The sequence below is a fragment of the Camellia sinensis genome, unplaced genomic scaffold (genome assembly GCF_055761805.1).
Source record: "Camellia sinensis isolate YWXY unplaced genomic scaffold, ASM5576180v1 Unanchor6, whole genome shotgun sequence".
NCBI classification, from domain to species: Eukaryota; Viridiplantae; Streptophyta; class Magnoliopsida; order Ericales; family Theaceae; genus Camellia; species Camellia sinensis.
In genome coordinates, this window is record NW_028129474.1 from 12,290,595 (window position 1) to 12,317,317 (window position 26,723).

At 37.5% G+C, this 26,723-nt stretch overlaps 2 protein-coding genes across 2 annotated transcripts; both read right to left on the reverse strand.

The window, feature by feature from the left end:
• Positions 1-3,045: 3,045 nt before the first annotated feature.
• On the reverse strand, positions 3,046-3,776 carry LOC145818262 (uncharacterized). Its single transcript, XM_082912902.1, has 2 exons — positions 3,770-3,776; positions 3,046-3,476 (listed from the first exon to the last, which is right to left on the reverse strand). Exons 1-2 carry the CDS (start codon positions 3,774-3,776, stop codon positions 3,046-3,048), a joined length of 438 nt encoding a protein of 145 aa, XP_082769028.1.
• A 2,137-nt stretch (positions 3,777-5,913) lies between these two features.
• Positions 5,914-25,347, reverse strand: LOC114258672 (squamosa promoter-binding-like protein 1). Its single transcript, XM_028198657.2, has 10 exons — positions 24,055-25,347; positions 23,343-23,524; positions 10,180-10,769; positions 9,067-9,141; positions 8,818-8,925; positions 8,611-8,731; positions 8,332-8,473; positions 8,038-8,161; positions 6,925-7,560; positions 5,914-6,538 (listed from the first exon to the last, which is right to left on the reverse strand). Exons 1-10 carry the CDS (start codon positions 24,675-24,677, stop codon positions 6,080-6,082), a joined length of 3,060 nt encoding a protein of 1,019 aa, XP_028054458.2. The 5' UTR covers positions 24,678-25,347; the 3' UTR covers positions 5,914-6,079.
• Positions 25,348-26,723: the final 1,376 nt, after the last annotated feature.

Consider the following 26,723-nt stretch of genomic DNA (forward strand, 5'->3'; position numbering starts at 1 on the left):
TTGTTCTTTGATAAGTGAGCATGTAATCCTTAGTGCCTTGTAAATATCGCAACACTTTCTTAACTGCTTTCCAATGATCAAGTCTGGGATTGCTTTGGTATCGACCAAGCATACCAACTACAAATGCTATGTCAGGACGTGTACAAACTTGAGCATACATAATGCTTCCAACTGCAGAGGCATAAGGAATTTCTTTCATTTGTTCCCTTTCTAAATTATTTTTGGGACACTGAAATTCACTAAATTTATCACCCTTAACTATAGGGGCAACACTACTTGAACAGTTCTGCATGTTGAACCTTTTAAGAACCTTTTCGATATAGGCTCTTTTTTACAATCCTAAAATACCACGAGACCTATCTCGGTGAATTTCTATCCCAATGACAAAAGAGGTTTCACCAAGATCTTTCATTTCAAAATTTCTCGTAAGGAATTTCTTTGTCTCATGTATCATTCCCAAATTATTGCTAGCAAGCAATATATCATCAACATACAAAACTATAATGCAAATATTGCTCCCACTGATTTTAAGGTAGACACATTGATCAACCACATTATCCTTAAAATCAAATTTGGTGAGAACTTCATGAAATTTAAGATACCATTGTCGAGATGTCTGCTTTAGACCATATATGAACTTCTTAAGCCTACAAACCATGTTTTCCTTGCTTTCATCCTGAAAACCTTCAGGTTGGTCCATGTAGACCACTTCATGCAAGTCACCATTTAAAAAACTATTTTAACGTCCATTTGATGTAACTCTAAATCATAATGAGCTACTAAGGCCATGACTATTCTTAAGGAATCTTTATTAGAAACAGGAGAATAAGTTTCCTTATAGTCTATCCCTTCTTTTTGAGTATATCCATTAGTAACTAATCTGGCCTTTTATCTTTCGACATTGCCTTTAGGATCACACTTGGTTTTAAAAACCCATTTGCATCCAACAGTTTTGGCTCCCTTAGGCAATTCTATAAGATCCCAAACATTGTTATCTTTCATGGATTTTAACTCATCTTTCATGGCATTTAACCATTGAGTTGAATTTCCATTTTTCATGACTTGGGCATAAGAAACAGGATCGTTCTTCAAGCCTATATCACACTAATGTAGGTAAACCTCATAGTCATCTGATACGGCTGGTTTCTTTTCTCTTTGTGATTTGCGTAAAGGTTGTTCTGCAACTGGGACAACTTCTTTTTCAATGTGAGAAATCTCTTATGTACCAATAGGTTCAGGCACAACATTTTCTTGGATAATCGCGGAAGGCGTAAAAGCACGATTTTCCTCCAAAGAAATATTTTTGAGATTCATACAGCATTTCTAGTTTCAACAATTCTTGTGCTATGAGTGGGATAATAGAATCTAAAACCCTTTGATCTCTCAGGATATCCAATGAAATAACAGCTTATAATTCTAGGGTCTAATTTCTTTATTTGTGGGTTGAAAATTTTTGCTTCAGCAGGACAACCCCATACATGTAAATAATTCAAATTAGGTTTCCTATCAACCCACAACTCATAAGGAGTTACAGGCACATCCTTACTAGGGACCCTATTAAGAACATGCACAGCAGTTTTTAAAGCTTCACCCCACAAGTAATCTGGCAAAGAAAAGTTACTCATCATGCTTCTCATCATGTCCAAAAGAGTACAGTTTCATCGCTCAGCTACACCATTTTGCTCAAGTGTACCAGGCATTGTGTAGTTAGTAACAATACCATTCTCAACCAAAAATAAAGCAAAAGCACTTGGATTTTGACCCGACTCAGTGAATCTACCATAATATTCACCACCTCTATCATATCTTACACTTTTAATCCGTCTGTCAAGTTGATTTTCAACTTCAGCTTTATAGAGTTTGAACATATCCAGTGCTTCTGATTTTTCACGAATAAAGTACACATAAGTATACCTAGAAAAGTCATCAATAAAAGTAATAAAATATTTATGTCCAGAAATAGTTGGAACAGTAAAGGGACTACATATATCAGTATGAATTGTGTCTAATAATTCAGTAGTCCTAGTAGCACCCTTTTTCTTTGTCTTTGTGTATTTTCCTTTAATGCAATTCACACAAGTACTAAAATCAGAAAAATCAAGTGAACTTAAAATTCCGTCTTTAATAAGACGTTCCATCTTTTCTCTTGATATGTGGCCCAAGAGCTTATGCCACAACATGGATGAATTTTCATTCACTCGCTTTCTCTTTTTATTTACCAAGTCGTTTACATTAAAGGATAAAAGAGATTGTGCATAAGTGGAATCTAAATTCAATTAATAAAGATTGTCATATAAAGTACCAGAACCAATCATATGAGAATTGTGGAATAAAGAGACTATTATTTTCAAACTTAAATTCATAATCACAGGAATCAAGTTGTGAAACAGAAATTAGGTTTCTAGTAAAAACAAGAACATAAACTGTGTTTACTAAATCTAAAATGAAACCAGAGTCTAAAATTAGATGGAGGGTGCCAATAGCCTCAGCGTCCACATCTATTCCATTCCCAACTGTAATGGTTCGTTCTCCTTTATTTAGTTTCTGACTTGTAAGGTATCCCTGCATGGAAGTTATTATGTGAATACATGCACCAATGTCAATCCACCAAGAATTTGGTGGAACATCTACCAAAAAGGATTCATAAGACACAAAGTATTGAGTGTTACCTTTCTTGTCCAACCAACTTTTAAAACCTGGACAGTCTTTTCTTATGTGACCTTTCTTTCGACAAATATGGCATCGAATCTTATTTTCTTCATTAGCCTTATGAGTTTCATCATTTGCATTCTTGTTCTTCTTCTTACTTTTGCCTTCCTTGAAAGTCCTTTTGGTTGGACCCAAGGTAGTAAGGTGAGCCTTATCAGGCTTTTCAGCTTTAAGCCTCTCTTCTTCTTGAACACACATGGCAATTAACTCACTTATCTTCCACTTATCTTTCTACGTATTATAATTGATCATAAAATGACCAAATTGCGCAGGAAGAGAAGTCATAATGAAATGAACAAGAAAACGTTCAAAAATTTCCATGTCCATTCCCTTTAATTAAGAGGCCATGTCATTCATCTTTAAGATATGTTCACGAACACCACTCAAACCATCATATTTCATTGTCATCATTTTAATCATGAAAGTACTAGTAAGGGATATGGAAGTTCCAATGAATTGTTCTTCAATAGATTTCATATAGCTCAATGCACTTTCAGAAACAGGGATTGCTCCTTGAATTGCAGGCGTAATTGAGCATTTCATAATCATTAGACTTAAACGATTAGAGCGTTTCCATTTTTCATATAAAGTCATGTGTTCCTTAGAACTTGTATCATTAGGCTTTGTAGGAGCTGGCTCTCTTAATGCATAGTCTAAATCCATAATTTCCAAAACAATTCCAATTTGTTCCTTCAATTTCTTAAAATTAGTTCCACTCAAAGTTTCAATACCAGACAAGTAACTATTAACTATAGTAGGATTCAATGCTACAAACACATAATATGCATTACATAATATAATCAAGAAAACAACTTTTCACATATCATAAAAATAACACCACAAGTTAAATATATCTAACTATAAAACATAATTAGTTAGATACGAAATCAAGTTCTCCTTCCATTGGGCCGAATAAAAATTTATTTTAACAATTCATAAAAGTAAATGAGATGACTAATAAAAATAAACAACATAAAATAAAATAAAATAAAATAATCATTAAGACCATAACAAGTTTATCACCGTTGGGCAAAAAAACTTATTGCTATATTTATTATACTAATCATCTCGGTTGTTCAAACATATATAGTGTTGAACCTCCATTGGGCTGATCAACAATATTTCAACTCATAAGGTGTATAACAAAACATTATAAGTGCATAAGACATTATCTTAATTACCACTTGTTCAATAATTTTTAATTTTTATTTTAATATCAATAGAATAAAAGATTGGCCAAAAATAAAAATAAAATTGGACAAGTGTAAATCAAGGTTTTGCAATTGTTACACAAAACATCATCATAAAATGAAATTCATATTTATACGTTTCATGCATCAGAATTGAGAACCATGCTCTGATACCAATTGATAGAAAACTTTGTGGAACATAAACTAAAAACCATTACGATTCAATTCTATACATGAAAACTATATGAATTTCTACTATACAAAATAAGTGAATACATACCTTAATCCATTATAGTATGAAATCCTCTTGTAAGAAAAGAAATTTTGAATGGAAAATCTTGATCTTTAAATTCTTTACTTGTCTAAGATCTTCAAACCACTTCTTTCTCTCTCTCTAGGCAATAGGAGCCTTCTTGTGGTGACAACTTTGTGATAGAGAGTGTGGTTTGGGACCTTACACTATTTATACTAGTATTCTTCCCATCAAAGAATCCATTCATTCAATGAACTTCATTAAATAGATTAATGTATCTTTTACATTCATAATACATAATGCATCTTCTATTTTAATGAATTCATTAGATAAATTAATGTATCTTCTACATTCATAATAGATACATAATGCATCTTTAAGATTCATTCATAATGAATCTATCACATTCAATGCATTAACATTATCTCCATTAATCTTCTATACATTATGTATATATAGGTGCATTCATCAATGATTAGTCACCATCCAATTGATGTACATGTATCTTATGAGATGAATCTAATATAATCATGCATAAGCCACATTAAGCCATATTTAGGAAAAATTCTTACAGTGTGTACAATGGTACGAATGAAGAGTATAATTAATACATTTAGTGTATAGATTGAAAAAATTAATTACTAATTAAATTATAAAGTGTGTGTACGGGGAGATTATATGAATGAAAATAATTAAGTGTGAAAATAAAATTTCTCAAAAATGAGACATTTCTTATCGATTCTTTAGTCTGAAACTCACGCGAGCATCTCCAAAGCACTAGGCATATAATGCTTGTTAGGTAAAATGCCTAGTATGACTCACTTTTTTTAACTCCAATGCACTAGGCATGTGATTAGGCATTTTAGCTCAACTCACATTCACTAGCTACATGTAGCTAGCCTTTAAGACTAGGCAAAATGTATTTAATCATTAGGATTATTTCCCTCCATCTTTGTTGCTGATGTGGCATTTTATAAAATTAATAGCATTTGGACGAATAGCTAAAATAAAGAGCATGGTTGGAGCAGAAACATGAAACAGTTGATAGGCAAAATAAAATGTATACTTTATAGTAATGTTTAGATAGGTAAAATGCCTATTACCGTTGGAGATGATTGGGATGGGAGTCAAAAATAACGAGGGGTTTCATTCAACCGAATCATTGAAGACCATGTTCTTATTAAGGCCAAATTTGGCATCCTCAAAAAAATCTAAAAAGTCACTATCCTATTTAAATCACATCACCTCTCTATCACGTCAAAAAATACACTTATTTAAGACACCCCAAACAACCCCTAAGTAGCCAGGAATACGTAATTTCTCTCTCAATAAAATAGCATTCCCTTGTTTCGTGTTGCTTCAGCTACAGACAAAACTGATGAAAGGTGATATCACATTGAGTATTATACCCCCAAAAAAAATAAGAAAAAAGAAAAAAAATCATACATAATAACATGACTCTTCCTTTTATTTTGTGTTGCTTCACTTGGAGACAAAAATGATGAAACGTTACTCCATCGTCGACCTTTTATTTCAAAATAATACTTCATTGAGTTTACAAAACAAAAGATTACTTTTTTTTCTTTTTTTGTAGAACTAGTAAATCTTAACAATTGTTTTTTTTTTTTTTTTTAAAGCAAAAATAAACACCAAACAAAATATTATTATTATTTTTCCCAATTTTCAAAATTTTTTGTTCCAGTTTTTTCAACTATGTTGTCTCAAATGGGAGATCCATTCATGCCTCAAAACACCACAAGAAGCATAAACATTATTGCTTTCTAGGAACAACATAAATAACAGGTCAATATAGTTATACTGAATAAATACGAAACCTCCCCCAAAGCACTAAATTCTACAATAGGATAGAGCTCAACTGAGCAGATCAAACACACTGATTAAATTAGTAGAGCAGTAGTTAATTGACTCAGCTAGATCCGTAGTCCAACAATTCCCACCTGAAGGGACGGAACACAAACAGAACTTCAGGACAGCTCTTAAAGAGAAGAGCCACACAAACACAGACAGCAGCAATAGCCACCATCGACAGCATTGCAGGCCTGTACCGAAGAGAACTACTGTTGGCATTGTTGCCATAAGACAGCTTCTTCAGATCACAGAGTCTGCACGACTGTTTGATGCATCGCCTTATTTCACTACTTCCAATCTCAAAACTGGCAACTTGCTGCTCATTTTGCTTCTGGTTGATGATGTTGCAGTCTGACAGATAACCAGGAATATCAACCACCACATGCCCAGTTACTGCTCTTCGATTAATTTTTTTCTGGACCAGGTGGATGTAAGAGTAGTGTCCCCGCAATCGAGCATAATCTTCAGGTGTGAAACCCGTGCTGTCACGAGCATTCTTCCATGCTTCAACTCCCACCTAAATCACAATATAGTCAGCAACTTCAAAAGTATAATGCTGAACTTATGCAGTATAACAGAGTTTTTCATGAAGAAACACTAAGCAAGAGAGGCACATCAGTTTCCTAGTTAGTTAGGAACCAGTTGATCTCTCTTTCATGAGCTGAAGCTTTTTGTTCAATATTACGTTATATAGTAAATGGGGGCAACAGATTCTCCCAGGTGACCCAGCTTTTATTGAATTGAGTGATCTGTATCTCACCAATTTTTTCATGGCAGGTTTGTGCAATGCCCCTTTAACACCACACAACAGTGGGTCCCATTTGATGATCAACAAGAAGAGAAATTCAAAGGGGTACACACTAAAGAAGTAGGTGAGCTGAATATGAAAAGGGAAAGAACTACCTTTCCAGGATCATCAGTTAAAGCATCCAGAACATCCTCAGAACCATCTATACCGGCTGCAACATGGAGGGGAGTCAAACCTGAAGGGCCTACCACATCAGGCCTGAATAAGTTCTCATCACCTCCAACCAGATGACTGAGTTCAGATCTTAATTCATCTGAAACTTTCTCAGGGACATATCTCAACAGGCACTCAACCAGAGGCCTAGAATTTCTCCGTACAGCTCTGTGAATAAGACCCATCTCAGATAGTGTAGGCTTCAGGAAGGGGTGCTCTCGCACACCTGTACCCGCAGTTCCATCGAGAAGAATGTCCAAGAGTTTCTTGACTACTGCACACCAACCATGATCCATGGAAAATTCCATGAGCCACTTGAATCGTCCTAAAGGAAAGAGTTCTGAATTGGGATCAAAGTGACCCAATCGGGACTTCAAGCGACTTCTGTGGAGGAGCCAACCCATTTCATGTACAAAATCCATGGCTTGAGTTCTTGCTTCCATTTTTGCATTTTCTCCCTGGATATCATCAGTCTCAGTCAAATCAATTGCATTCTCAAGTGTACAAATCTCAGAGCAAACATCCTTCTCTGCAACTATAAACGGAAAAAAGCTGCTGCTAAGACCATGATCTTCAACCTGGATGATTCCAAGTAAGCATATTCAGATAACAGAAAGGGAATATTGAAGTTCAGATAAGTTCAGAAAATGACACAGTAGTTGACACATGCACACAAATATCAGTCCAGACACGAGCCAATCACAGGCTGACTCAACACCAATATTGGCATAGGCGTGCCTTGTGAAGCAAAGCCTGCAGAACCATGAACTGAACCTTACCCCAGAAGTAAAATCCACCCAAGGGAAGATGCCTGCTTCAAGAGCAGATGCACAACTAGAAGGTTCCCCAAGGGTGGTTGCTGATGGGAAGCTCAGTGGACAAAGCATTGATAGCCATAAATATGATGCTGCATTTATTTTATTATTTTTTATTTATTTATTCTGGTAAGCAAGCTGTGTAAATATAGTAAAAGAACAAGCGTGATGTAAAAAATACATAAAATGTGATGCTACTATGGAGAACAGGGAAAATAAGAAAAGTGGGGGAGACCAGACCTCAATAAATCCTCTTCCAGTCACCGCAGGGATAGAGCAAGAAAAGTTGAGAATATCAACATCCTCTACCAACTCATCAGTAGCTTCTTCAACTAGATAATTCCCCTCAAGTGCACAGAGTAATCTGCAAAAATAAAGTCAAATAACGATGGCAGAACTCAATAAAGGCATACTAGTTTACCAAAGATTACAACCCAAATTCCAGATAAAACACAAGCAACCTTATGTCACTTAAAATGAATGACGGTAAAAACTAAGGCAAGAGTAAGTGGCACAAAGAAGAATGATGAGTACCTAGTGGAGGGTTGTTTTAAGTTAAAACCTTTAACCAGAAATTGGGCTCTCTCTGATATAGATACTGCAATAGGTTTGACACTTAGAATAGCACTACAATTATCATTCTTTAAAGGTAAGGAAGTCTCTGCAACAACCTGACCTGCAGCACAAGAACACAACACAAAATTATCAATCTTCCATGAAGAAGAGGGGCATTACGATGTCCTAAGAAACTTTTGGAAGATTAAATAATTTAATTAAACATGAGTGTGCAAATATATAAAAAATATGACGGACCATTGTACATAAAAGCTACTTGATGCTGCACCCTAATGTAAACCCATCCAGTTGTCCAGAAAGTGTCATCATTGGAGGCATCAAGAAGCCTACTCAAACTGGAGGTCAGATCACAGCAAAGCTGTATGAAGCAATCAAGACATGGAAAATTAGAAACCCTGCCTAACCAAATAACCACTATTCCGCACATATGTAGAAGAACAATACCTCTTCCCATGCTGAATCGGGCAGGCAAAGATAAATTGTTAAGACAATACAACCTGGCCTAATGTAGCTCTCGATGTCGGTAGGACTGTGAGATAACCAGTTGAGAATCTAGCAATCCAGAACATTTCACATAATTATTCTTTTTTGTGCAAGGAAACACCAAGAAGGCTCACCTATCCTCCACCCTAAAAAGAAAAGGAAGAATTTCAAAATAAAAGGAGCATTAAAAAATTAAAGCTTGAAAAGTACCTGTGCCCGTAGGGCATAAGGAAAATCACTTGGTTCTTTCCCAAATAATTTGAGGACAATTCGATCTGTGCGGCTCTGTAAAAACAGAAAAACAAAACCATAATAACCATTTAGGAAAAAGGGGGAAAAAAATGTGCACGGATATTTAATACTTAAAAGTGTCAAAAGGTTAAGAATAAAAACATATGGCTCAACGAGAATATTCTTAATCCACCAATTAAAGAATGAAATTAGCATGGTTCCTACTTTGTAGAAATAAAAGAGAAACTCAACAAGGCAAATAGGCAGTGAATCCAGATCACACAATTTATTCCAATTGCATTGCCTGCACTTTAGTATGGAGGATGGGTGGTGAATTGAAAAGACATTTTTTTTTATACATTATTCATTCTATTTTAATATTTACCTTAAAAGTTTAACAACCTGTTGTACTCTACAGGGATCTTATTTTTGTGTTCACAAACATGATCATGAAAACAAGTGATTCGTAGTCCTCAACATTAGTCTACTCTAGGGTCTCTTCTAGTAACTGGAAGAGATTTATTGCTAACATGAAATAAACTACACCATCATTTGATAATGAATAAGCATAATTAATGGCCAAAAAATTCAATATGGCTGTCATTTTAACATTTTCATCCTATTTTCAAACAAAGAAAAATATTGTCAATAAACTGTTAATTTTCTATGCTCTCAACCTGTGACATGAGTAACATGACCTACAACAATGCCTCATTTCCCCAGTATTAACCCGTGTCTCTGGTAATTAAACTGGGGATGGCCAGATACTATGAAAATTGTCTATGAAAATTTCAAACTTAAAACTTAAATTAAAATTGTTCTTTTGGACACACATGCCTGTGCACCTGAGGGGCCCACGCCACATATGCATATACTACATGCCCAATCATTTAAAAACTGTTTTCCTCTTAGTAATTGAGCAGACTAGATAATTTCTCAAACTATTTCACAACAACCAAAGTATTGAGGAATGTAGCCAACTGTTTTCTGGCTCCATGCATAGAATTTAGGTTAGGAAAGCCATGAACAAAAGCAACCTACAATAAAAGTAAACCTTGACACCATATCTAAAATAAACATGTTTTAATGTACCTGAGATTCTCCACTGAAACTAGAAGGTGACTGAGCAGATGCTGAATCTGAATTTCCACTTGTCTGAGGCGGACTTGACTGATGAGAGTCTTGTTGTACCCATGAAGGGCATTCAAGAGAAGCAGTCCTCAAATCCAACGCCACTGGTGACCTCTCCAAATCTTCTGTGCACTCATCTGAATCAACATATACATCATTTAAATCAAAATTATTCAACCTACTTCGCCCTGCAGAACTGTCTCTGGCTTCTGAATAAGCTGGAGGACTATCTTTAATTGAGAACAGAGTAGTCGGGTTTTCAAAGTGTGCAGTTTGTACATCTTGACCCCTTGCATCCTTGACACAGAACCCTCTTTGCAGCACCTCAGATGTGGTTACTGGGAGATTTTGTTGAATGGGTCTTGGAGCACCTTGAGAACTATTAGAAAGCAACGCCGAAACCATTTCTGAATTTCCACTATTCAACAAATTCTGAGATTCCTGCAGGAGGCCAGATATGTTTTTATCCCCATGGAGACCACCATGGCTCGCTAAGCTTCTTAAAATATGAGATAACAGATCCTGATCACTTGGTTGGTTTGATTTATTGGCTGCAATTCATAAAAACAAGAATCTCTTGACATGACTAATAATATCAAGCATATAAAGCCTAATAACAAGAATAAAATAAGCCAAGAACATGGTCACATAATCAATTTTTTCTTTCCTCTTTTTTCTCTCAGGACTTGGCCATAAGAGAGAAAAATCAAGAGAAGTACGTGGTGGACTACCATAACCACATGGATTGGAATTCAAGAGCCACGGACTCCAATATCATTGTAATAATTCAACCAAAGCACTGCATGCGATATGAAATTCTTATTCACAATCTAAAATATTGTAGTGATAAGTCAGCCTGGGACAAAATGCCTATAATTTACAAGAGGCAACTGAATCATCTAATAAAAGACAAAAACAAAATAATGTGCACATTGTTGACAACCAATATTAACACAACCTGAATCTGGCATTCAACCTTATAGACAAGGTAGCAAATGCGCCACAAGATTCTAACGCATCCTCTGATTGATCAAGCAATCTTGGGCAGTAGATCTGGCATAGGAGTCCACAAGCCCCGAAACCCAATGAGCTATGATTAACACATTTAGGTTGCACCATGTGCTAAACAAACAATTAGCCAATGCAGAAAAAAGCTTGAATGAGAAACAAATAACATAAGCTGCTTTGGTCCTTTCAACTACTAGAATGGGAATTCCTAATTCCTGAACATAATTCTCCACTCAAACAGCCTCTAATGTCAGACAAACATAAAAATTAAAATGAACCCACCAACAAGTGAGGCAGGGGGGTCGGGATGAAAAGTATTATCAGAGATGTTCCTCCAGTTCGATGAGAGTCAGTTTAACCCTTTTTTAGCAACCCTCTACCCAAACAAATACTGCTTCAAGAGCTTTCGACCTTCTGATAGTTATATCATTATCTACTTGATGCGTTTTAAAAGAAAAAATAAAAAGGGTATGTATGATCTTCACTGTCCTTTTCTTATCATCTTGCCTCTCACAATATCATTTCCCAAAGAAAATGTCAAAGCATAAATAAAAATTATCGTGGCTCCAAAGAGATAAGCCAAACTTAGGACAATACTGGTTTTCAACAAGAAACAAGATTCTCCCTGCCATAAGTGTTTTACATTCTCTCCACGAAATACCACTAGTACACTATGGATATATGGATGAAATATATATATATATATATATATATGAAGGTAAGAAAAAGAGCCCATAAGATGTGTAAGTTATTCAACTGTAATCTTTTAAAATTCACCTACTACACACCTACCACTACCACCTACTACACACTCACCTCCTTCACTTACTCTCCACCTACTCCTCACCTACTACACACTCACCCTCTTCTATATATAGGAATCATGAATCATTGTAATAGATATCAATACAACAATCAATAATACATCAATTTTAACATGGTATCAGAGCAAGGTTGAGAACCTAGTAATTCCGCTTCACCGGCGGGCGGCAGCCTCGCCTTGGCCGCCCGCCGGACCTCTACTGAATTCTACTCTCTTTCTCTGACTATCCGTCTCTACTCAATCCTCTTTTTTCCCTGCTTCTTTTTTTGATAACTTCATCAATGTACATTACACCCTTCCCTTTGTAAACTTCAGGAGGCTTACAACTACGAACAGCAGCAGCGAACTGATGCACCCTTTGCTTGTCAATCCCGGTGCAGCAAACTATATTAGGTTTGAAGCAAAACACAAGGACAGCTGGAGGCACAGTCAGTTCAACTTCATGGCTGTATCCCAATTTGAGGTACAAGAGACGACCTTCTGATTCAGCTCTAGCCTTGAAACGGTTGTGCGGAACGTCTACATTCTCTTCTCCAAAAGTGAAATACCAATAGCTGGAGAAAATAAAGAAATCATGGATTTGGTGGAACTGTCTACTCCTCTTTTCTTCTTTTCTTTCTTTCTTTATTTATTTGGTGGAACCGTCTACTCCTCTGTTGATCTGCACATCCTCAGTCGCCACCATCGCTCCAACATGATGATGCACGGCACCAACGATACACATCCAGATCCAACTCTAGATCTATCGAATCTGTCATCGCCGAACATCGAGAGAGAGAGGAGAGATTTGGAAAATGTCGTGGCAGCCATACGTGGATGATCACCTGATGTGCGACATCGAGGGCAACCACCTCACCTCCGCCGCCATCCTCGGCCACGACGGCAGCGTCTGGGCTCAGAGCGCTTCTTTCCCCAAGTTTAAGCCTGAAGAGATCACTGGCATCATGAAAGATCTCGACGAACCTGGCTTTCTTGCTCCCACTGGACTTTACCTTGGCGGCACTAAGTACATTGTTATCCAAGACGAACCTGGCTCTCCTATTTCCACTTTCAAACCCACCATCCTTTTTTTAATCATCCACTACCTCACCTTTATTTTTATTATTATACAGCTCTGCTTCTTCTTGATCTCAGACCCATGACTCATTATTATGCTTCCCACTCTCTCCAACTTTCTTTATTATATATATATATTTATATATCTCTTTTTATTATACTATATTACCCAAACACTCTCCACTTTCACACCACACCGTCTGATCCTACTCTACCTTTTATTTATTTTATTTTATCTTCCTTTTTCAAAAAAAAAAAAAAAAAAAAACCAAAATCACACATTCTCACCCCTTGATTTTTTCTGCATATCCTTCCTACCATCCGGGTTTGCACAACACATTTGTTTTATTCATATCAGGGGCTAAACCCCGATCACCATTTTACACCAAAAAAAAAAAAAAAAAAACAAACAAACAAACAAACAAACAAAAACAAAACAACCACACCCACACCCACAGTGGGATTTTTCTTCTCTACTCTGCTGCGGGTCTCTTCTTCTTGCTTTTCTCTTGGGTGTCTCTTGACGGTTCTGCCTCCGTGTTTCCTAATCCACCGAGCACGTTCACTCCTCCATGCTCCTCCACTGCAGCATATGGTGGACCTCCAAATCGGAACATCACGGTGGCCTTCCGCTTCAGCTCCTTGTTTTCTGCCTTTAGCACACTTATCTCTGCTCGCGCATCCTTATACATGCGTTGGAGCAGAGCCAGTTGGGCGTTTAACTGCTGCACCTCATTTGTCCTACTCTGAAGCCGGTGCGACAAGTTTGTTACCGCAGTCATGGTTTCCACACATGACTTCAAAGTATACTGATTGGCCTCAATATCAGTTTGCACCGCCATTTTTTGCTCCACCGACCGCATCGGAAAGTTCAACGGAGCAAAACCAGAGGTGTTTTGTTGAGGTTCACGGGCCACCGCACCAGTTATCTCTCTTATTGACTCGTTGAGGTCGGGAAAGAGAGTGAGTAGACCACGGGATGAAGAGGCCATATTCTGGGTAGCTGAACGGGAAGAAGAAGAGGCCATGTTTTTTGGGTTGCTGAGTGTTTCAGCGAAATAGCACTTTCAGACTGATACTGTTCGGAAGGGTTGGTTACAAAGTGTTTCAAGATTTGCAGCTCTTAGAGGCAATCTCTCAGAAAACGAATATCTCTCTCAGAAAATGAAGAGTTTTTCAGAAGTTTTTTCCCAGGTTTTTTTGTCTTCGCTTCTGCCTCAAGCACAGCCTCCGCCTCAGTTTATAAAGACCCTGACGAAGAGGCAGACACGCGCATCATGCGCTGCTCGGCGCTCGACGACAACATGGGCGCGCCTTTTGATGGCCCGTCTTTTGATGGCATGCCTTTTGATGGCACGCCTTTTTATGGATTGGGCACGCCTTTTGATGGCACGCCTTTTTTGATAGATTGGGCACACCTTTTGAGGGTGCGACTTTTTAAGGGGTCCGACAAGACTCTGTAAACTGTCCCGACATTGATTCCGGTTAGCACCTTCATGGGTCCGACATGACCCCATAAACTGTCCTCTACACCGTTATGACACCACCATACAATGTCCTCTACAACGTTATGACACCCCCATACAGTGTCCTCTACAACGTTATGACACCACCATACAGTGTCCTCTACAACGTTATGACACCACCATCCAGTGTCTTCACCAATGGTCTGACACGACCATACAGTGTCTCCTATCCTCTTTTATTTTTATGTATTTTCTTGTTTTGTTACTCTCTCCAAACTCAAGTTGGTTAGTTCCTATCCCCCTTGAGTTTGCGGGGGGCTGTTAAAATTCACCTACTACACACCTACCACTACCACCTACTACACACTCACCTACTTCACTTACTCTCGACCTACTCCTCACCTACTCCTCACCTACTACACACTCACCCTCTTCTATATATAGGAATCATGAATCATTGTAATAGATATCAATACAACAATCAATAATACATCAATTTTAACATAATCAGATCTTGATCCTCAAAACAATAAATAAACATGATCAAATTAACAACATACGCTCTACTTGAATGTTCTGGTAATAGTTTGATTATTTCATCGTCATAACTAAAAGGAAGTAACTAAGATGATTCAAAAGATGACCAGCAGATCGACGCGTGCCACAATGTGAAAGGGAGTGTGATGAGTACAAAAAACTACCCAATTCTCTAGGGATACACCAAAGACCTATCCAAAATCAAAGAAATACTGACATGTGCCTTTTTACAATAACTTGAATTTAATTTTGGAACTCTTCAATAACCAAGTTGAATGTCCTAACAGAAATAGAGGATGGACAACGAGGACTTCGGTTGAGGCAATGGACATGGATTTTAAAAGAACCATCTATCTAGTTGACCTCAAGTAATTGAGACAAAGTCTTGTTGAGTTGAGTTATACATGAGCATATCGCTAGCTCCTAGAGTATGGAGTACTAGTTATACATGAATCAACTATGAAGCACGGACACGGACACGCGGACAAGCAAATTTTTAAAAAATAGGGGACACGACACGTTGGGAACACATTTAATACATATAATTTTATTTATTTATATAACACTTAAAAAAAATTTTAAAATATACATTTCACTACTTCAACATCAAATGCCATATTTAAGAATAAAAAATTCCTACAAAATTACAATAACAATATAATTAATGAACACATTGAACAAAAAAATAAAATTAATAAACACATTCAATAAATTAATTTTTTCTAACAAATAAAAGTAATTAGTTTTATATATATGTTCAAGATTAAACAAACAAGAATATCCCAAAAAATAGAAAAAATAGAAAAAAAAGGGAAAAAAAGAGGGGTTAAGATATAAATAAATAAATAAAGATTTTTTTTTAAAAAAAAGAAGTTTTAATCTCTCATAAGAGAGAAGAAAAAGAAATAAAAAAATAAAAAATAAAAAGAATTTTTAATCTCTCAAAAAGAGAATAAAATATATATATATAAACACAAATCATAAATATATATATATATATATTGTAGGTTTAGAGAAGAGAAAGTGATAGGGATTGAGTTAGACCTCATCCCTTTTTATATTGATAATAATAAGTAATTACAGCAGTGCCATAAGGCATAATGTATGGGTCGGCCCATTACATCAATCAAGAAAGTAAAATAAGAATAAAATACAACTAATATTAAATATTATTCCGTATTCTAACACTCTCCCTCAAGCTGGTGCAAAAATATCTCTCATGCCCAGCTTGTTGAGAATGCCATGAAATGGTTTGCTCCCAAGTCCCTTGGTGAGAACATTCGCTAGTTGGTCCATAGTCTTTACAAATGGAATACATATGGTACCATTAGTGAGTTTTTCCTTGATGAAGTGCCTATCAATCTCCACATGCTTAGTTCTATCATGTTGAACTGGATTATGAGGTATGTTGATTGCTGCCTTGTTGTCACAGTATAGTCTCATGGAGTTGGTCCGATGGATCCCCAAATCACCTAACAATAATGTAATCCATAGCAACTCACACACACCATGAGCCATAGACCTGAATTCTGCCTCAGTACTAGATCTAGCAACCACATTCTGTTTCTTATTCTGCCATGTGACTAGGTTGCCACCAACAAATGTACAGTATCCGGAAGTTGATCGTCTGTCAGTGACTAATCCAACCCAATCTGCATCAGTAAATGCCTCCACACTATGATGGTCATGTTTTGAGAAATAGAGACCCTTCCTAGGAGAAGACTTTAGGTATCTCAGGATTCTTATAACTGCCTCTAAGTGGGAAGTTCTAGAAGCATGCATAAACTGGCTAACCATGCTCACAGCAATGGCAATGTCTGGTCGTGAATGGGATAAGTATATGAGTTTGCCCACTAGTCGCTGGTATCTGCCCTTGTCCACTGGTTCTCCCTCTTGATCCTCGCTTAGTTTCTAGCCTGGTTCTAGAGGTGTATGGCATGGTCTACCTCCAAGCAGTCCAGTTTCTTTTAGCAAGTCAAGTACATACTTTCTCTGACATATGAAGATGCCATCCTTGCTCCTAGCTACTTTAATACCCAAGAAATACTTTAAACTACCCAAATTTTTTATTTTAAATTCCTTGGCTAAGTATTCCTTCAACCGAGGGATCTCCTCAACGTCATCCTTTGTCAAAACAATATCATCAACATAAACAATAAGAGCTGTAATCTTACCCTGTAAAGAGTGTTTCACAAACAAAGTGTGATCAGCTTGACTCTGCTTGAACCCATATTTCAGCATAGCTTGAGCAAACCTTTCAAACCAAGCCCTAGGAGACTGCTTTAGTCCGTAAAGTAACTTTCGGAGCCTGCATACTTTTCCTTTGGACTTAGCATCCGTAAAACCAGGGGAAATATCCATATAGACCTCTTCTGCTAGGTCTCCATGAAGGAAGGCATTCTTGACATCAAACTGATGAAATGGCCAATTCAAATTTGCAGCAAGAGAGAGTAAGATTCTCACAGAGTTCGTCTTAGTAACTGGTGCAAACGTCTCCTAGTAATCTACCCCATAAGTCTGAGTGAAGCCCTTAGCAACCAATCTTTCTTTGTACCGTTCTATAGAACCATCTGCTTTGTGTTTTACCGTGTACACCCACTTACACCCAACTGGATGTTTGCCTCTAGGTAACTCTACTACCTCCCAAGTGCCACTTTTGCTGAGAGCTCTCATCTCTTCCATCATGGCATGCTTCCATTCAGGAATAGAGAGAGTGGTAGGTAGACTCACAGAAGACACTTTAGACGGAAAGGCTTTATATGACAAGGACAGATTAGCATAAGAGCCATGATTAGTAATAGGATACTAAGTACATGACCTAACCCCTTTCCTATTAGCAATGGGAACATCAAGATCTGAAAAATCAGGAATAGAAGCACTAGAATCAGAATTACCTATACTCTCAGGAGAGGGGGTTGACTCTGGACACTCATCCGGAGAAGAAGTTGGCAGTAGAGACGGGAAAGTAGGGTCTTGCATCCAGGTGACTTGTTGTCTGTCCTTGTCCCTGATATAAACTTTGCCTGCATCCGTTTCCCCAACACCTGCTAGCTCATCACCCTCTATTAGTGCAACCCCTGGCGGAAGTGGAACAGGAATCTCTTCACACCAAGGCTCCCCCTGAAGGGAGGACTATGATACCAAAGAGGTCGGAAAATAAGGCTGAGACTCAAAGAAAGTGACATCCATTGAGACAAACTATTTGCGAGTGGGAGGATGATAACACTTATAACCCTTTTTGGTGGCAAAACAACCCAAGAAAACACACTTAAGAGACCGAGGATCTAATTTACCACGCGTGAGTGAATGATTATGGACAAAACAAACACAGCCAAAGGTCTTAGGAGAAAAAGAGAACCCAGAAGAGATAGACCCGAACAAAACTTGGAGAGGTGTTTGTTTGTGAAGAACCTGGGTAGGAAGACAATAAATCAACTAAGCGGCAGTGAGAACCACTTCCCCCCAATAGGATCGAGGAACCCTCATCTCAAAAGATAGACAACGGGCGACATCAAGGAGATGGCAATTTTTGCGTTCTACAACACCGTTTTGTTGAGGGGTATTACTGCATGAAGTCTGGTGAATAATGCCATGAGTGGAAAAGTACGTGGCAAGACTAGAGTCAATATATTCCCCCCCATTATCAGAACGTAGAATTTTGACAACCGCTCCAAACTGAGTACAAACCATTTTATGGAAGTTTTGAAACACAGAAAAAACCTCACTTTTATCTTTCATCAAATAGACCCAAGTGGCCCTGGAACAATCATCTATAAAGGTAACAAACCATTTGTGACCGGTTAAAGACACAAAACAAGAAGGACCCCATACATCAGAATGAATCAAAGAAAACGGAACTTAACTTTTATTAATAGAAGGAGCAAAAGAGGCTCTGTGTTGTTTGCCAAGTTGACAAGACTCACCTTGAAAATCGGACACATTATTTTGCTTAAAAACAGAGAGAAATAAATGCTTAAGTAATAAAAAAGAGGGATGTCCTAAACGACGGTGCCATAGCCAAATGTCTTCCTTAGTGGATGGTAACTGAATAGATGAATGAGCCAGCTTGTCGGGCTGATCCAGAATGTAGAGCCCATGTTCCTCTCTACCACTGCCAATCCTCTTCCTCGTAATAAGGTCCTGAAAAAGACAATGATCGGAAAAAAATGTCACGCTACAATTTAAATCACGAGTAATACAACTCAAAGATAAAAGATTAACACTGAAATTGAAAACATGGAGAACAGAAGACAAAGGAAGGGAAGAGGCGGCATGAATTAAACCTTTCCCTGACACAGACGAAATGGTACCATCTGCAATACGCACTTTTTCCTGACCTGAGAAGGGGTTATACTATGAAAATAAATTAGAAGAGCTAGACATATGGTCGGAAGCACCAGAATCAATAATCCATGGGACAGTCATATGAGAGAGCAATGCATATGGAGAGGAAGCCAAGTTACCTGAATTGGCAAAAGAAGAAGAGGATGCACCTGTAGCAGAAGTGGAGGCTCAATGGTCTAGCAAGTGGCGAAGAGCAATCTCAAAATCCGAGGCAAATAGCCCTAAAACATCAACAGCAGGAGAGACAACCGGAGATGAAGATAATGGCTCAACAGTGTTTGAAAGATGTGCCCGTGCATTGGCCCCTCGGCCTCTAGACTGACCAGACCAACCTCCTCGAATACCAGGACGGTCTCCTCGGCCACCAGAGGGGTTGCCATGCAGCTTCCAACAAGTCTCTCGTATGTGGCGAGGTCTACGACAATAATCACAGTAAAGATTATCCTTCTCAAAGGAAGGACGAGAACCAGGAGTCACACGGTCGCCATCGCGAGGAGGTGCAGAAACCAAGGCCGAGCGATCAGTAGTCGCAGAAGGAAGCATCGCAGAGCGGCGACTCTCTTCATTCTGCACAAAAGCAAAGGCTTCCTGGAGAGAAGGAAGCACATCCATGCCAAGTACCCTGCTCCGAACCGGATCATACTCCACATTTAGGCCTTCCAAAAACTTGAAGACCCACTCTTGTGCCACAAAGTTCTAGTAACCAACAGAATCAGTGGGACAGATAGGCTTGTAATCTTGAAGGTGATCAAGTCACTTCCACCCATTGCTAAGGAAGGTAAAATACTGAAGGATAGTCATCTCACCTTGTACCGACCTTTCAATGGAGCGACGACACTCAAAACCCGGAGAGAAGTTCCCCTTTTAGGAGTTAGTAGTAGTTACAGCCTCCCAAATATCCTGGGCAGTGTCCATAGATAAGTAGCCTTCTCCAATCTCAGGGACCATAGAGTGGATCAACCAACCCATGATGAGGGAGTTGGTGACCTCCCACTGATCATAACTTGGGTCCACAGTGCTGGGAGCCTGTATCCTGCCATCGATATACCCCATCTTCCCTCTGCTCTTCAGAAAAATAGTCAAACTCTGCAACCACGCTAGATAGTTCTGACCATTGAATAAAGAGGTAGTTATTTTAAGGCTAGGGTTGGGAGTATCAGTCATAGTAGTAGGTATAATGCAACTCTCACTCCTAGGTGTCTGAGAAGTAGTGGACACATTGGTGGAATCTGCCATGGAGACACTACTACCCAACCCACAACAAAAAACAAACACTAATCACAAACCCGGAAGATGATAGAGGGATACAAGCACAATGACCACAAAGAATATGAAATAATTAAAAAAACATAATTTTATTCTTTTTTTTTTTTTCTTCTTTTCTTTTTTTTAACCACACGTAATACATAAGTAAGGAGAACAGGGCCAAGAGACAATGCTGAACAACCCTTACGCCATGCCCAGCAACACCGACAACCCTTAAAGAGGCAGCCGAATGGCACCTAACCAGCAAGGAGGCTGGGTGTCGAAAGGAAGACCCTTGACAGGGCCTGGAGAAGCCTGTCGAGGGAAAGGGAAGAAAAAAAAACCTAGCGACGCTGGTGAGGAGGTGAAAAAAGGCTGTCAGTGCTGGTGTTGTGGTGTAGTGGGACTGTCGGTGCTGGTGGAGTGGTGTAGGGGGGCTGTCAGCTCTGGTGGGGTGATGTACAGAGGTTGTCGACTGGTCTAGGTGAGTTACAAGGTTGTTCCAGGTGTTGGGGAGGCAAATACGAACAGTAGTGACGGCTGGGCTAGGGAGCTAGGGCATGGCTCTGATACCATGTAGGTTTAGAGAAGAGAAAGAGATAGGGATTGATTTAGACCTCATCGCCTTTTATATTGATAATAATAAGTAATTACAGCAGTACCATAAGACATAATTTATGGGTCAGCTCATTACATCAATCAAGAAAGTAAAATAAGAATAAAATACAACTAATATTAAATATTATTCCCTATTCTAACATATATGAACACAGATCAGAAACATAGAAAACAGAGGGAAAGAGAGACGAAAACAGAGAGAGAGAGTGAGGAGCTGCGAAATAGCGAGAGAGTGAGAGAGAGAGAGAGAGAGCCGAAAGACACATAGGTAGAGAGATGAACTGCGAACTGCGAAAGACACATAGCTCGATCTGTTCTTCGACTGGTTCTTCACCAGTTCAGGTTCTTCTTCACCCTCTTTCGCTTCTCTCTCTGTCCTCTCTTCTATGTTCTTCTCTTCTCCTTCTTCAATTCTCTTCTCTCTTCATTTTCTGTTTTTGTTTTTTACAGTTTGGGCCCATTTGGAAGTTTCAGAAATTAGGTTTTGTACCCCGCAGTGTCCGAAACATCCGAGCGTGTCCAAAACGTGTCCGGCTGCAAAAAAATTCAAAAAAAAAAGGACACCTTTGGGAGACTGTCGGACACGTGTCCACAACGTGTTCGACACTGATACGCAAGCCCTGGAGAGGTGTCCGTGCTTCATAGCGAATCAATAACAAGAAGAAAGAATCTCAACCTTTCATGATAAGCATATTGGAAGCATTAATACTGTGTTTGGTTAAGAGATTTGGAAATGGAAAGGGAAAGGGAAAAGAAGTGTGAAACTATGTAAAATGTACATTTTATTCACAGTTTACCTACCTTTTTCCTTCCCCTTTCTCAATCCCTTCCCAAATGTCTCAACCAAACACAGCGTAAGAGATTTTTTTATAAGAAAATAAAATAACCCTTTCTGGCAACCAAGACAGCTATCAACCTTTTTTTTTTTTTTTTTGCGATGAGTTCGTTAGGCTTTTATCTAGCCATGAAAACATGTCAATATATAGCACTTCAACAACTAAACAGTTGCAAAGACAGATTTTCAGTTTAATCGAACTGCATGGACACCCATTTCATGCACAACAATCTCACAGCATATTCTATCTCACCACGCATTTCTTTGATGAATGGACCTATTTGCCATCACAATGTTGGAAAATGTTCCCTGATTCTTTCATATATCTTATAAACTAACTGAACCAGGAAAGCATTATATGGAGAAACATATAACGCAGGAGCACTAACACAGTAAGCACTAGGACTAAAGAGCATTACAACTGTGAACAGAGGAGAACTAAGGAACCATATTATCCACAATTCATAAGACAAATTAACAAGACATTACACCATAAAATGAGAGCTATTCTAATAGCGTGCTGAATCCAATCGTTGCACGTCAGAGCTGATTGGGAGCTCTAAAAAACAGAGCACTAATAGCTCTAATGAGCTGGAAATGTAGAAAAAAAAACAACAGAGACACCCATCACATCATGGAGGAGCCAGCTCATTAGTGTTCCCTTTTTAATGCTCCCAAGCATTTTTGGTTGCACGTTTTCCCTTTGGCTAAACCACCACTTCAGGTTGGCACTTACTCAAGTTAGAGTTTTGTGCTCTCTCAAAACGCCTGCATGTCTGCAAGTGTTCTCTCACGTTTGAGCTTCCGAAAGGGGGGCTTGCTGAAGCACTTTGATAAACAGATTTGATCCTGACAGACTCAATTAAGATGTTAGTGTTTGTTCTATTAGACAACAAAGATTGCATTTTTTTCACTTCATTCAAATAAGAGTTGTGTACAGAATTCTTCTGTTTCTCAGTATGATCTCTAACATCATCTCTACTCCCTTTATCAATTCTTCTATCCCACCTAGTTCTATGAATTTCTCTATCAATTCCATTACCTAAAGAATGAAGAAGACAAGTTCCTTGATCATTAATTCCAAGAGTTACCTGGGATACAAAAAGACATTAAAGAGAATAATCTAGCAGAAGAATTCTCATACAGAATCCATGATTGTCATTACGATGAAAAAAAAAGGCGAGTTTCTTACAATGCATGTTGGAAAGTATCCTTAGTAGATTTATCAATAGATAACTGCTAGCCTGGTCATCGTTGAACGAACTGCTATTAACAACAGCATCAGGTTGTGTCTTCCTCCTCCTCCTATTATGGCCTGCTAAACGTCTCCGACAGCTTCGCTTCCCGTCATCAAATTCTTTCAGTACATGAAACCTGCAGATAATGCAAGAAAACGGCAACTAACTACATAATTTTTGCAAACAAAACAATCAACCATCAATGCTCTGACATTGATAATCTAAAAGGCAAGAAACCATAAAAATTGGAAAATTTTGGGAAGGCCATAAGAATTCTGCTGGCAAATTTGAAACTTTCATATCTCAATGAATGAAAAATAGAGGAATACAGTGGATGTGGGTAGGGGTCTGATTGATGATATTCCCACGGTGTTGCGTTGCGCAGTAAATTGTAATACAAGAAGTAGTATGAGATGATGATGATGATGATGATGATGATGATGATGGAAAAATTCGAAGGAAAATGTTTGGTGGCCACAAATTCCGTGACTCAAATGGCCCAAAAATGTTAAAACGACGTTTTGTACCCAAAACGACGTCGTTTTGTACCAAAACTACAAAACGACGTCGTTTTAACATTTTCGGGCCATTTACCAATCGTTGCCGAAATTCGAAACACATACCATCATACCAACAACTAAAAACAACTGAGAAATTAACACTGACCTACTGCACTGTTGGCAGAACCGCTGCAGAACACTCCCAACAAGTGCCCTGCTGGCCTTGGAATGCATTTCGCAAACCTTATGTCGTCTATGATAATCCTTGGCATTGCTCAGGTCAATCCCACAGTCCTCTACCTGACAAACAGCACGATTTGTAATTGGGGCACCAGGTAACTTGGACTTGTTCCCATTCCCACTTGTCCCATCCCAATTCCCAGCCTCCCTTTCAGTTTCAGTCATAGGATAGGCATGGCCACCACCAATCTTTAAAGTAAGGTTCCTGGCCTCATCATCCAAATTCTCATCTTCGACTACAATCACCCTCCTCCGCTTCTCCAAATCCCCTTTTGCTTGAACAGTCACAGGATTCACCACCTCATCAGAGCATGATGATGAACTGTTGGAGGAAACCCCAACCGCGGGAATTCCAGAAACAAGTGGGAACAGTTGCCTGCTCTGGTAATTAGAAGAATGATTGGAATTTAATGGGCTAGCAATGAAAAGATCACCATCCCATCTCCAATCATTAGGATCCCACTCCAGACTCCTTTTCCCAACCGCCCTCAAATCCGCAGAACCCAGACCATACAAAAGATTAGCTTCGCCTCCAACTCTCTTCTCCATTGATTGATCAAGCCCAAAAGAAATACAAATCCACAACAGCTAATCTAAACTGGACTCTACAGATCAGAGCTCAAATTACCAAAACAGAACACCAAAACAAAACTGAGAAAGGTTTGGTTTGGGTTTGGTTTGATTTGGTTTAGCTTCATTCAACTAATCAGCCTCAGTTCTTCCCCAGAAGTCCAGAAAAAGTACACCAACGCATCCGTGATTCCAATTGAGAGCAACCCACATATCCAATCTTAACAACTTCTGATCTGAGTAACTAAAAATCTCTCCTAATTCCAGCAGGACAAGATTGAAAGACAACACTTTAGATGAAGAAACTATTTGAAGAGAAAGACTAGTACTTGGCCAGAAAAGAAAATTAGTGGATATCTTCTTCTTATTCTACTTCTTCTTCTTTTCTTTTTTGGTATAAAGTGATGGAGGTGGCCGGCGGCGAGAGGCAGTAGTGTCGGGAAGGGAACAAAGGAAAGTTGAGTTGGGTTGGGTTGGGTAGAAAGATAGATTGATGGCGAAAGGTTCGGATGGATATGAATGTGCAAGTGCGGAGAGAGAGAGAGAGAGTGAGAGAGAGACTGGTGGTGGTGGACGTGGGTTGTTTTTTGTTTTTCTTTTGGGTGTGCTGTGGGTGGGGGAGAGAAAGGCAAGGGAAGCAAATGGTAGTAGGAAAAATGGTGCAGACCACTAATTAGTGGTTGTATTAAGGATGTGATAGCGGGTTCTATTCGTTGTCACATGTGTTTTGTGTCTTAATTTTTGTTTTTACTTTTGTTTTTTTTTATTTGTCACATTATTAATGGTGGTATTAATTGTGAAAATTTAGTGATACGTAACATTATTGATGGTAGTAGGACACATTACACAAATGCATTTGCAACAAAAAAATAAAAAAAATAAAAATTATTTTTGAGTATGATTTATAAATTATTTTTTTATTTATTATAAAAACATATATAAAAATAAAGGTGTAATCCAAATAAATCACAAATTTCAAATTATGATTTGAATTAAAAAAATTTAAAATTCATAACTAAATCAAGAATTCTTTTTAAAATTCTTAACTAAACTTTTTTCAAAATTTTATTTTTTTTGAAAATAATTTTTTTATTTTTAAGTATTGGCCAAATAATTTATTATGATTTACATATATATATTGCCGATCTAAAAAAATTTAAAATTGAAAAAAAATTAAAAAATTAAATATGTAAAATATAAATAAATAAAAATTATATATTTACATTAAAAAATAAATTTTTAAATATTTCAAAAAATACAGACACAAGTGTAATAAATACAACGCATATTAAAAAAATAAAAAATATTTACAATAAAAAATATTACCCTAAAAAAATAAAAATAAGAAATTTTAAAAATATTTAACAATAAATAAATCTAAAATAAAACTTAAAATATTTTTAAAATTCATAACCAAATAATTTTTTTTTTTACAAATCTCATTTTAAAAATTTATCTTTTAAGGTACAAATCAAAATTCAAATCTCATTTTAAAAATTAAATCAAACAAAATGTAAATTTCTTTTTGTTCGCATATTACCAAAGCAGCCTAAATGATTCCCCTATTACTTGTGGGTCCACCCATCGGAACCCGTGTCTCCCCCTAGTCCCCTCACTCACACGATAATTATAAATTTTTTAAATAAATATAAATATATAAATTTGTTTTGAAAGTCCAATAATTGTTGGAACATCTATTCTGATATGAATTTAAGAATGAAAATTTTTTAATTCATATTTGACTATATTTTTCATTTTTTATTTTAATTTTACTCAATTTTGAATTTAAGAATGAAAATTTTTTAATTCATATTTGACTATTTTTTTCATTTTTATTTTAATTTTACTCAATTTTCACTCAATTTTTTCTTTTTTCTTTTCTAATTCTTATCCAAATTTCACTCACATTTTTTTTTAATTTCCAAATTCCTACCTAATTTTTTTTTTCTAAATATACACTTTATCAAATAATAATTGAATATGTAATGCGGTATGAACACGTTTTTTTTTTTTTTTTTAATGTTT

What these genes read in the sequence shown, in the direction of transcription:
- LOC114258672 (XM_028198657.2), bottom strand. Translation starts at nt 24,677, where the DNA reads ATGGAGAAGAGAGTTGGAGGCGAAGCTAATCTTTTGTATGGTCTGGGT. An exon ending in GATACTTTCCAACATGCATT is followed by an intron (nt 10,770 to 23,342) that starts GTAAGAAACTCG and finishes TATGAATTGCAG; the next exon opens with CCAATAAATCAAACCAACCA. An exon ending in CTGGAAGAGGATTTATTGAG is followed by an intron (nt 7,561 to 8,037) that starts GTCTGGTCTCCC and finishes GGAATCATCCAG; the next exon opens with GTTGAAGATCATGGTCTTAG.